A 13,118-nucleotide genomic window follows, 5' to 3' on the forward strand; every position below is an offset into this window, starting at 1 on the left:
CCCTTGTCTCTTTCTGTTTTATCTAACGTTTGATTGTTTTGCAAGGTACAACAATGAGTGACGAAACAAACACTAGTACTGTTCGTGAATCGGGTGATCGGGCGACAATTGACACAAGGGAGTCGTAGCGTCGAAGAATACTATAAGGAGATGGAGATACTAAAGATTCGTGCTCATATTGACGAGGGTCAAGAAGCTGCCACAGAACGGTTTCTTGGGGGATTGAACCAAGAAATTCAAAACCGTGTTGAAACACATCACTACGAGGGGTTGGAAGATCTCTTGCATCTTTCCATCAAAGTCGAGCGGCAACTCAAGGGGAAGGGTAAAATACCGCAACGATCCGGTCCGACATCATACTCTCAGTCAAATCATTGGAAGCAAGAGAAGCCGAATACTACTTCCAAATCCGAGCCCAAATCGGAATCGCTAAAACCCAAGGCACAAGGTACTGGCAATACCTCTCAAACACGTAACCGTGATATCACATGCTTTCGATGTTTGGGCAGGGGTCATTATGCTAGAGATTGTGCAAACAAACGCGTGATGGTTATGCGAAATGGAGAGTATGAAACTGAATCCGAAAGTGGAGATGGACAAGAGAATAGTCATGAGTTTTCTTCGGACTCAGATGACTATGAGGAGCAGCCCGCTCCTAGGTCTCTTGCGCTTCTCCCCAACGAAACTTGTTATCCTTTTTAATCACTTCCGTCAATGGGGCAGCTATGGTGCTGAAGTCTTTGACAAAACGCCGATAAAATCCTGCCAAGCCATGAAAACTTCGAACCTCACTAGTGGACTTAGGAGTCGGCCAACTCTTGATGGCTTCTATCTTTTCCTCATCGACGTGTATGCCCTGTGAACTGACAACAAATCCTAGGAAAACAACCTTATCAGTGCAAAAGGTGCATTTCTAAAGGTTAGCGTATAATTTCTCGCCTCGCAGTATGTCAAGAACACAACGTAGATGTTCAACATGTTCTCCTAAACTCTTGCTGTAAACTAAGATATCGTCAAAGTAAACAACAACGAATTTTCCAATGAGATTTCTGAGAACATGATTCATAAGCCGCATGAAAGTGCTAGGTGCGTTAGTTAAACCAAAAGGCATTACCAACCACTCGTAGAGTCCTAGCTTCGTTTTGAACGCTGTCTTCCATTCATCACCCTCTTGCATACGAATTTGATGGTATCCACTCTTCAAATCTATCTTTGAAAACACAGTAGAACCATACAATTCATCTAGCATATCATCAAGACGAGGTATAGGGTGTCGATACTTCACCGTTATGTTATTGATTGCTCGACAATCAACACACATGCGCCACGTTCCATCTTTCTTTGGAACTAGAATTACCGGTACCGCACATGGCGACATGCTCTCCCGAACATAACCTTTCTCCAGGAGTTCAGTCACTTGTCGTTGAAGCTCCTTTGTTTCATCTGGGTTAGTACGATACGCTGGTTTGTTTGGAAGACTAGCACCGGGTACGAAGTCAATCTGGTCAATGGTTGAACGATAGCGGAGAAACAAAGGTACATCGGCAAGTGAAGGTACCTTTCTCTATTGGTGACTATGATGATGAAGTGTTATGCGACGTAGTACCCATGCAAGCAGGGCATTTGCTACTTGGGCGTCCATGGCAGTTTGATAGACGAGCCAAACATGACGGTTACACTAACCGATATTCATTTGAAGCCAAGGGCAAGCGGTTTCGATTGTTACCTCTCACACCGAAAGAGGTATACGAAGATCAAGTTACACTACTCAAAAGAGAAAAAGCGTTGAATACGAGTGACCATGAGGTAGATCACTTAAAACTTGGTGAGGTCTTGAGAAAACCCCAGAAAAAAGCCTGTGAGAGAAATCCCGAGAGGACAAACACTCTTCTTTTCACGAGAGCTAGAGAGATTAAGAAAGCTATGCTTTCGAACCGGCCGATGATTTTACTCATGTATAAGGAGGCCTTATTTGCTAATGAACTAATCTCTTCTTTGCCTAGTGGTGTTTGTAAGTTGTTACAGGATTACGAGGATGTCTTTCCGGAAGAGATCCCGAATGGTCTACCACCCTTGCGAGGAATTGAGCACCAGATTGACTTCGTACCCGGTGCTAGCCTTCCAAACAAACCAGCGTACCGTACTAACCCAGATGAAACAAAGGAGCTTCAACGACAAGTGACTGAACTCCTGGAGAAAGGTTATGTTCGGGAGAGCATGTCGCCATGTGCCGTACCGGTAATTCTAGTTCCAAAGAAAGATGGAACGTGGTGCATGTGTGTTGATTGTCGAGCAATCAATAACATAACGGTGAAGTATCGACACCCTATACCTCGTCTTGATGATATGCTAGATGAATTGTATGGTTCTACTGTGTTTTCAAAGATAGATTTGAAGAGTGGATACCATCAAATTCGTATGCAAGAGGGTGATGAATGGAAGACAGCGTTCAAAACGAAGCTAGGACTCTACGAGTGGTTGGTAATGCCTTTTGGTTTAACTAATGCACCTAGCACGTTCATGCGGCTTATGAATCATGTTCTCCGAAATCTCATTGGAAAATTCGTTGTTGTTTACTTTGACGATATCTTAGTTTACAGCAAGATTTTAGTAGAGCATGTTGAACATCTACGTTGTGTTCTTGACATACTGCGAGGCGAGAAATTATACGCTAACCTTAAGAAATGCACCTTTTGCACTGATAAGGTTGTTTTCCTAGGATTTGATGCCTAACTGTTCTATGCGAGATTTGCTTGTTCAAGAGGCTCATGGAGGAGGTCTCATGGGACATTTTGGAGTGGCCAAGATCTTGTCAACTTTGCAGGAACACTTCTATTGGCCAAATATGAAGAGAGATGTTGAACGGGTGTGTGGAAGATGCATGAAGTGCAAGAAGGCGAAATCCAAGGTACAACCCAATGGTATGTATACGCCTTTACCGATTCCGAGTGCACCATGGATTGATATTTCAATGGATTTCATTGTTGGGTTGCCTAGAACTAGGACAGGGAAGGATTCTGTGTTTGCTGTGGTTGATAGATTTTCGAAAATGGCACATTTTATCCCTTGTCATAAAACCGATGATGCATCCCATATTGCGGTTTTTTCTTTCGAGAAATTGTTCGGTTGCATGGCATGCCTAGGACGATTGTTTCGGATAGAGATACTAAGTTCCTAAGTTACTTTTGGAAGACTCTATGGGGAAGATTAGGGACTAAGCTACTCTTTTCGACGACTTGTCATCCACAAACCGATGGACAAACGGAAGTAGTGAATAGGACTCTTTCTACGTTGTTGCGTGCTTTAATTAAAAAGAACCTTAAAACGTGGGAAGACTGTCTACCGCATGTTGAGTTTGCATATAATCGATCTGTGCATAGTGCTACGCGTTACTCGCCTTTTGAAATCGTTTACGGTTTTAATCCACTAACACCATTGGATCTTTCGCCATTGCCGATGAACGAAATGACTAACCTTGACGGAAAGAACAAGGCTGAGTTTGTAAAACAGATTCATGAAGCAGCCCGCAAGAATATTGAGCGACGCACGGAGCAATACGCTAAGCAAGCAAACAAAGGGCGCAAGGAAGTTACGTTCGAGCCAGGAGACATGGTGTGGATTCATATGCGCAAGGAAAGGTTTCCAAATCAGAGGAAGAGCAAGCTTATGCCGAGGGGAGATGGACCATTCAAAGTTCTCGAACGAATCAACAACAATGCCTATAAGATTGAACTTCCAGGTGAGTACAACATTAGCTCTACGTTTAATGTTGCTGACTTAGCTCGTTTTGATGCAGATGATAATTCGGATTTGAGGGCAAATCCCTTTCAAGAGGAAGGGAATGATGAGGACATCGGGAAGCACGGGAGAGACGACAAGAGAACGGGAGCTGGAGATTCTCAAGCGGATCGAAAGGAGCTCTTGGAACAGAAATTGAAGAGTGACGGTCCCATAACTCGCGCCAAGGCAAAGAGGTTGAAGGAAACATTTACAATGCTACTTCAAGAAGAGTTTGAGCTTCAAAATCAAGTGGAATCAGCCCAAACTCAAGCCCATCCCTTGGTTAACATACTTGAGGCCCAAATCAGCCCAAATGAAGCAAAATGAGCCCAAAAGAGTGCTTGGAAAACATGGAAGAAGAGGAGCTACGAATTCTGGTCTTTGTGCAATAAATGTGGTCATTTTTTTGACTACATTGGAACTATAATTGTCTTGTTTTTAGTCTTCTTTATTTTCAGCAAACTCTTTTATTTTTCTTAGTTTTTCAATGTTTCCTTTCCTTATAAAAAGGGAGCATCTATCATGTAAAACTCAGATTATTGAATTGAGAGGTTTCTTCTTATGTTCTTGAGTACTAACTCTAAACTTCGTAAGGTTTGAGGTAGTGTTCTTTTGACTTATCAAACACTTTTACCACCAGGTGTTTGTGGCATCTTCGCTAGTTTCAAAGGTTCTCTAACCGGGTCTAGATTGGGTTTAGGGCGTTCTTGTGACTGGAACAAGTCCTAGATTCGGTTCACGTGTCGTTAGTGGGTTTTTGAACATCCATCTACTATCCTTCTTACCTAATTCTGAGATTCGTCGATCCGGGTTCGTATCATTTGGTATGTGCGTCCAAGCACTTTTAGAGTGCATCCAAACATGTATTGATAAAGGATGATTTAGGTTTAGGGGGCGAAATTCTAAAAAGAATATCACTTTATTCCCTTATAATTCTAATTACATCAGACTTTCTAACTTATAAACAAAATCGAGAGGAGTAAAAGAGGAAAGAACATATGTGCACTTTACAAGAAATGGCAATGTTGGATTGCCTTAACAGAAAAAGGAAACGTAAAATCACAATCTGTCTTGTTCCTCAAATGTCTCCTAACGGCCAGGTTGAGCTGATTAATGGCCACGTCTTCTCCTTAATGCATGCTGTGAGATCTTTATGGGCTTGGCCCAATATCAAAGTCCACAGACACATTAGAAACTTGGGCCCTTCCTTTGCCAATCTGATTCTTCAAGTTATTAACGTTTCCATCAGATCTTCTCTTCATCAAATCTTCTTCAACGTGTTCAGCCTCCATCTTGTCTTCATGAATGTTGTGATCTTCATCCGTTTGTCCGTTAACATTCCCCCTCAAGATTGGCCGGGAGAACTCAATAAGGCCAATCTTGGAGAGACACTTGTTAAGGACAAACGAGTTTATAGCCTTCGTGAGAATGTCTGCAAGTTGGTCTTGACTCCTTGTGTATTTCGGTGCAATGAGCCCTTGAGTGATCTTTTCCCGAATAAAGTGGCAGTCAACCTCTATATGCTTCGTTCTTTCATGGAAGACCGCATTTTCAGCTATGTGCAATGCTGCTTGGTTGTCGCAATGCAAAGGTGTTGGACTCTCCATCTTGATTCCAAGATCTTGTAACAATTGTCTCAACCATAGAATTTCGCTTATTGTATTTGCCATGGCTCTATACTCCGCTTCTGCACTTGACCTTGCCACCACATTTTGCTTCTTGCTCTTCCAAGTGACCAGATTCCCTCCTACAAATGTGCAGTAGCCCGTTGTTGATTTGCGATCTGTTCTATCTCCGGCCCAATCTGCATCACAATAAGCTACAATTGTTGTGTGTTTGTTCCGCTCCATCCATACACCTTTGTTCGGAGTCCCCTTTAAGTACTTTAATATTCGATCCACCATTTGCCAATGTGTTGTCGTTGGAGCATGCATCCATTGACTCACCTGATGTACAGCAAAGCTTAAGTCATGACGTGTAATCGTAAGATATATAAGCTTACCTACAACGCGACGATATTGCTCTGGATTTGGTAGAGATTCCCCCTCGCGTTGATCCTTGAAGTGTTCTTCGATAGGCGTCTTGACTGGTTTGCATGCAAGCTTTCCGGTTTCTGTGAGCAAATCAAGTGTGTATTTTCTTTGACATAGAAAAAGAGAGTTAGTAGAACGAGTGACTTCGATGCCAAGAAAGTATTTCAGAGCACCGAGGTCTTTAATATCAAACACAGATTTTAAGTAAGCCTTCGTATCCTTGATACCGAGAACATCATTACCGGAAAGTATAATATCATCAACATACACTAAGAGAATGATAGTACCAGATATGGTGTGAGATGTGAACAGGGAGTGATCCGAGTCACTCCTAGAAAATCCTTTGGCCGTGAGTGCCTCATACAGTTTTTGGTACCATGCTCTTGGGGATTGCTTTAAACCATAGATGGATTTACGCAGCTTACAGACTTGGCCAGAATTGCAGCGGTTGTACCCCGGAGGTGGTAACATGTAGATATCTTCCTCAAGATCGCCTTGGAGAAATGCATTTTTCACATCCATCTGCCACAACTCCCAATCAAGGTTAATAGCTAATGAAAGAATAACACGTACAGTGGGTAATTTGGCCACGGGTGCAAAGGTGTCGGTGTAGTCCTCGCCATAGGTTTGAGTGTAGCCCTTTGCTACCAATCGAGCCTTGTATCTCTCAATATCACCATTGCTGAGGTACTTGATTTTGTACACCCACTTGCAACCTACAACACGCTTATCATTAGGTAAAGAGGAAATTTCCCAAGTCTTGTTGCGCTCTAGAGCATCAATCTCCTCTTGCATGGCATTCTGCCAAACATCAATGGTTTTTGCTTGATCATATGATGTTGGTTCGTAACCCTGGTCAAGAACACTAAGAAAACTCATTGCATCAGTAGGATAGGTAGTTAAAGAAGAATAATGATGTATGGGATAGGTAACTGCTGTGTTAGCCTTTGGTTGATGCGAAAGTTTCCACTACTCAGAAGGCGGTTTTCTGTCCCGGGCGCTTCTTCTTAAGATTGGTGGTTGATCAGAGGGAACTAATGCAGTGTTCTCATGTGGAACAGCTGTTGAGAAATCTGGAGCTATAGGAGAAGTCGACATGCTTGAGGAAGAAGGAACAGGTGTGGTATGATCATGTTCCCCTTGAATATGCACGGTATCTTCCCCCTCAAGTTGTATGTCGGCCTCCTCAGCATTCTCACCTGCAAAAGGAATGGGTGTGTGGTCTTCTTGATTCCTACCGTAGAGGTCAGAATGTTGGGAATCTTGTGCTATCTCACCTGCAATGTTAAAAGGAATAACAGAATGGGAAGGAGAAAGAGGGGAAAGGAACGTATTACCTTCGGTTTGAGCAGAAGACACCTCATCGATATGTGGAATGGTAGATGACAATTTAACATTCGATTTTCCCGATGAGGAGTTTCCAATAAGTCGTAGAGATGTGATCAGGTGAAGGAGAGAATCATTGTAATCTTTGCCTTGCGTCCCCATATCATCTAGGCTTTTCCAATCTTTGTCACCAAAATAACTAACGTCTTCAACAAATTTGACATCCCGGGATGTGAATAAACGCTTTGTCGGAGGGTAATAGCACAGGTAACCCTTTTGGTCAGCCGGATAACCAAGGAAGATGCACCTCATGCTTTTCGGATCAAGTTTTGTGCGAGCACCATCATCTATTTTTGCAAAACATACACAACCGAAGATTCGTAAGTGTTCAATAGAGTCTTTGCGATTGTAGAGTACCTCAAATGGTGATGTGTCGTGCAACACTTGTGTAGGGAGACGATTGATAAGGTAACACGCCATTTTCACCGCGTCACTCCAATATAGTTTCGGTACATGGCGATGAAAGAGCAAAGTACGGGCAACCTCCATGAGATGTCGATTCTTCCGTTCGGCGACACCATTTTGTTGGGGAGTGTTGGGACAAGAGCATTGGTGGACAATGCCTTGTTGGAGAAGGTATTCCCGGAAAGCGGGTCTCATGAATTCTCCACCGTTATCTGATCTGAAACACTTCACTTTCACACCAAATTGGGTATGCACAAACGCAAGATAGTTTTTAAAAGCAAGAAAAACATCACTTTTACTCTTCAATTGAGTGATCCAAGTATATTTCGTCTTTTCATCAATAAACGTCACAAAATATTTGAAATTGTCCCGAGAAGAGCAAGGTGACGTCCAGACATCGGAGTGAACCAAATCAAATGCATTCTCATAAATAGTGGTAGAGTTTGGAAAAACGGAACGACAATGTTTCCCTAAGGTACAAGCCTCACACAAATGTTCAAGACTTTTAACTTCGGGAACAAGCAAATGAAGAACTTTGTGGTGTGGATGGCCTAGCCTAGCATGCCACACCTTATTCGAAACAGTAAGAAAACTTGAATGAAAATCTTGTAGATAGTATAAGCTGCCAATCCGTATGCCTTTGCCAAAAACGCGATCAGTGTCAATATCCTGAAATACAACGCTATTAGAATCGAATATAACACGGCAAGAAGTCTCAGCAATAAGTTTTGGAATGGAAAGGAGATTAGTCTGAAATAGTGGGACATATAAGGCAGACAGATTTTTGCCAAACAAAGATATAGTGCCATGTCCATGAATTGGGACGTTTTTACCATTAGCAACCGATACAACGCCATTGCTTTGGGTGAGATGAGTGAACCAGGAATCATCTCGGAACATATGAGTAGTTGCTCCGGAATCAATAACAATAGAAAAGTGAATAGAATTGTTACCAGATTCTTGGCCCAAGGATTGGAGGAGATGCTTAAGACTCTTCATCTCGTCGGATGTAAGGTTGAGTGCATTGTCGGCTGGTGTAATCTGTTGGCCGGCAGTCATAGCAGCTCCTCTGCGAGGGGTATCCTTGTACCTTGATGGTTTTAAATGAGGGTTGAGTACCCAACACCGATCCTTAGTGTGTCCTTGACGTTTGCAATGGTCACAGAAGAGTGTTCTTCGATCCCTTGGTGTAAAGGACGGTTTCTTGGTGTAGTGGGCAAATTCTGTTGGTCCTGCAAATAAGTTTCTGCCTCCCTCTTCTCTTTTGATCATCATACAAACTTCCTCATAAGAAGGAAGGGTGGTTTGACGCAAAAGATGGTAAACCAAGTCATTGAAAGTGGGATCAAGTGTAAAAAGGATTGAGAAAACCTTATCTTCTTGTGCTCTCTCCACAACAGTTGTAGGATCTGTAGAAATTGGTCGAATCTCTTCGAGCTCAGCCCACAAGGCAGAGAAATCCCCTTGGATTTTGTTGAATGGTTGTCCATTCTGCTGCAAGTGGAAGAGTTTCTTCTTAATTTCAAAGATTCGACTGATGTTGGAGAGATTACCGTAAACAGTCGTCAATGCCTCCCATAATGACTTGGTTGTGTCATTGGAGATGAAGGACTGCAGAATATTGGCGTCGAGAGAGCCTTGAAGGATGACAAGTGCTTGACTATCCAATTGCTTCCATTGAGCAAATTCTTCTGCAGCCTTTTTGTTCTTCTCTTCTAGTACCACGGGATTATCCTCTTCGGTGGCAAGAATTGGTGCCGGAGGCATCCTTGAAGTGGTGACATGGGACCAAAGGCCTTTGCTAGTAAGAGCTGCAGTGGCTGCCTTGGTCCAATAAAAGAAATTATCCCCATTCAGAGTGATTGGGATGAATTTCATTGTTGAATCCATTGCAGGGAGGAGAAAGTTGTGTTCTTATTTGATGAATCAAAGGACAAGAACAGATTTGAACGCAGCGAGAGATAAGATGAAACAAAGAGTTTATGAATCGTCTTGCTCTTATACCATATAGATTTCAGAGTATTTCGAGATTCAAGAACGAATGAAGCAAGATTGAACTCGATTTGATGTTGTTGAACCGAGAATGAAGACAGAATTGATAAAGGATGATTTAGGTTTAGGGGGCGAAATTCTAAAAAGAATATCACTTTATTCCCTTATATTCTAATTACATCAGACTTTCTAACTTATAAACAAAATCGAGAGGAGTAAAAGAGGAAAGAACATATGTGTACTTTACAAGAAATGGCAATGTTGGATTGCCTTAACAGAAAAAGGAAACATAAAATCACAATCTGTCGTGTTCCTCAAATGTCTCCTAACGGCCAGGTTGAGCTGATTAATGGCCACGTCTTCTCCTTAATGCATGCTGTGAGATCTTTATGGGCTTGGCCCAATATCAAAGTCCACAGACACATTAGAAACTTGGGCCCTTCCTTTGCCAATCTGATTCTTCAGGTTATTAACGTTTCCATCAGATCTTCTCTTCATCAAATCTTCTTCAACGTGTTCAGCCTCCATCTTGTCTTCATGAATGTTGTGATCTTCATCCGTTTGTCCGTCAACAAACGCCACGGATAGAAATCCGATAAGTTCAAAAACAGTTCACAAAGAACTAAAAGAGAATACTCTCACAAGTTTATTGATCAAAGATCTGTTTTACAAGTGAGATTAGCTCACCTATTTATAGGAGAAGTAAAAGAAATCCAAAAGACATAAAGACTAGAATTAAATGTATTCTTCCTAGAATTTTGGGAATATAGGAAAACAAAGCCATAAATGTGGTGGACTTGATTTTGAATGCCTTGGAATCATCATGAAGACTTGAATTTGCATATTCCTTAGTGATTTTCGTCATGGACTTGGACTGCAACATTTGGGCCTTCATTTTGGACTCTCCACACTTGAAATCATGTTGAAAATGAGCTGGACTTGGATATGATTTGATCCAAGATGATTTTCCCATGTATCTTTGGCCCAAATATTCAAGAAAAAGGCCATTTACAGCAGCTTGGAGTTCCCTTGATTTTGATCTCGTCATTGGTCCAGTCGAGAAGACGAGATGATCCATATTGCTACTGATGGTCACATCACTAAGTATGTTTTGACGCACTCTAACCATGTTTTGATGCACTCTAAACGTGTTTTATTGCCCTCAAAACCATTTTAGACGAACTCTAAACATGTTTCGACGCACTCTAAATATGTTTTGACGCACTCTAAAATTGTTTTAATGCACTCTAATCATGTTTGTATGCACTCACTCTTAATATGTTTCGACGCACTTTAAACATGTTTGGATGCACGTTGAATATGTTTTGACGTGCTGTAAACATGTTTCGACGAACTCTAAACATCTTTTGTTGCACTCAAAACATGTTTCAACGCACTCTAAACATGTTTCGACGCACTCTAAAAATGTTTCGATGCATTCTAAACATGTTTGCATGCACTCTAAACATATTTCGATGCACTCTAAACATGTTTGCATGCACTCTAAACATGTTTTGATGCACTCTAAACATGTTTTATTGCCCTCAAAACATGTTTAGACGAACTCTAAACATGTTTCGACTCACTCTAAATATGTTTTGACGCACTCTAAAATTATTTTAATGCACTCTAATCATGTTTGTATGCACTCTAAGTATTTTTTGACACAATCTAAACATTTTTTGATGCACTCTAAACGTGTTTTATTGCCCTCAAAACATGTTTAGACGAACTCTGAACATGTTTCGACGCACTCTAAATATGTTTCGACGCACTCTAAAATTGTTTTAATGCACTCTAATCATGTTTGTATGCACTCTTAATATGTTTCGACGCACTTTAAACATGTTTGGATGCGCTCTGAATATGTTTTGACGTGCTCTAAACATGTTTCGACAAACTCTAAACATCTTTTGTTGCACTCAAAACATGTTTCAACGCACTCTAAACGTGTTTCGACGCACTCTAGAAATGTTTCGATGCACTCTAAACATGTTTGGATATACTCTAAAAGTGTTTAGATGCACTCTAAGTCTATTTTAATGCACTTTAGACATGTTTCGATGCACTCAAAACATGTTTCGACGCACTCTAAATATGCATCGATGCACTCTAAAAATGATTCGATGCACTCTAAACATGTCTGGATGCACTCCAAAAGTGTTTGGACGCACTCTAAACGTGTTTGGACGCACTCTAAGTCTGTTTCGATGCACTCTAAAAATGTTTGGATGCTCTCTTAACATGTTTGGATGCACTATATGTATGTTTTGACAAACTCTAAACATTTTTTGATGCACTCTAAATATGTTTGGATGCACTCCACTCTAAAAGTGCTTGGGCGCATTCTAAACGTGTGTGGACGCACTCTAAACATGTTTGGATGCACTCTAAGTCTATTTGGATGCACTCTTAACATGTTTCAACGCACTCTAACAATGTTTGGATGCTCTCTAAACATGTTTGGATACACTCTAAGTATGTTTTGACGTACTCTAAATATGTTTCAACACACTCTAAAAATGTTTTAATGCACTTTAAACATGTTTGGACGCACTCTAAACATGTTTCGACGCACTTTAAACATATTTTATTGCACTCAAAACATGTTTCAACGCACTCTAAACATGTTTCGACGCACTCTAAAAATGTTTTGATGCAACTCTAAAATGTTTGGATGCACTCTAAAAGTGTTTGGACACACTCTAAACGTGTTTGGAGGCACTCTAAGTGTGTTTGGATACACTCTAAGTATGTTTGGATGCACTCTAAACGTGTTTCGGTGAACTCAAAACATGTTTAGACGAACTCTAAACATGTTTCGACGCACTCTAAATATGTTTCTACGCACTCTAAAAATATTTTAATGCACTCTAAACATGTTTCGACGCATTTTTCGATGCACTCAAAACATGTTTCGACGCACTCTAATTATGCATCGACGCACTCTAAAAATGTTTCGATACACTCTAAACATGTTTGGATGCACTCTAAAAGTGTTTGGACACACTCTAAAAGTGTTTGGATTAAGTGTGTTTGGATACACTCTAAGTATGTTTGGATGCACTCTAAACCTGTTTCGATGCACTCTAAAAATGTTTGGATGCTGTCTAAACATGTTTGGATGTACTCTAAGTATGTTTTGACGCACTCTAAACATGTTTTGATGCACTATAAACGTGTTTTATTGCCCTCAAAACATGGTTAGACGAACTCTAAATATGTTTTGACGCACTCTAAATATATTTTGACGCACTCTAAAATTGTTTTAATGCACTCTAATCATGTTTGTATGCACTCTTAATATGTTTGGATGCACTCTAAACATGTTTCGACGCACTTTAAACATGTTTGAATGCGCTTAGAATATGTTTTGACGTGCTCTAAACATATTTCGACGAAATCTAAACATCTTTTGTTGTACTCAAAACATGTTTCAACGCACTCTAAACATGTTTCGACGCACTCTAAAAATGTTTCGATACACTCTAAACATGTTTGCATGCACTCTGATCGGGAGTG

At 40.9% G+C, this 13,118-nt stretch overlaps 1 protein-coding gene across 1 annotated transcript; it reads left to right on the forward strand.

The window, feature by feature from the left end:
- The first annotated feature begins 150 nt into the window (after positions 1–150).
- On the forward strand, positions 151–2,733 carry LOC104821192. The gene is made up of 6 exons (XM_010551993.1): positions 151–325; positions 367–448; positions 510–659; positions 724–849; positions 1,524–1,825; positions 1,856–2,733. The coding sequence occupies exons 1-6, from the start codon at positions 151–153 to the stop codon at positions 2,731–2,733; spliced, it is 1,713 nt and encodes a 570-aa protein (XP_010550295.1).
- Positions 2,734–13,118: the final 10,385 nt, after the last annotated feature.

This window comes from Tarenaya hassleriana, unplaced genomic scaffold, assembly GCF_000463585.1.
Source record: "Tarenaya hassleriana unplaced genomic scaffold, ASM46358v1 Cleome325, whole genome shotgun sequence".
Classification (NCBI taxonomy): domain Eukaryota; kingdom Viridiplantae; phylum Streptophyta; class Magnoliopsida; order Brassicales; family Cleomaceae; genus Tarenaya; species Tarenaya hassleriana.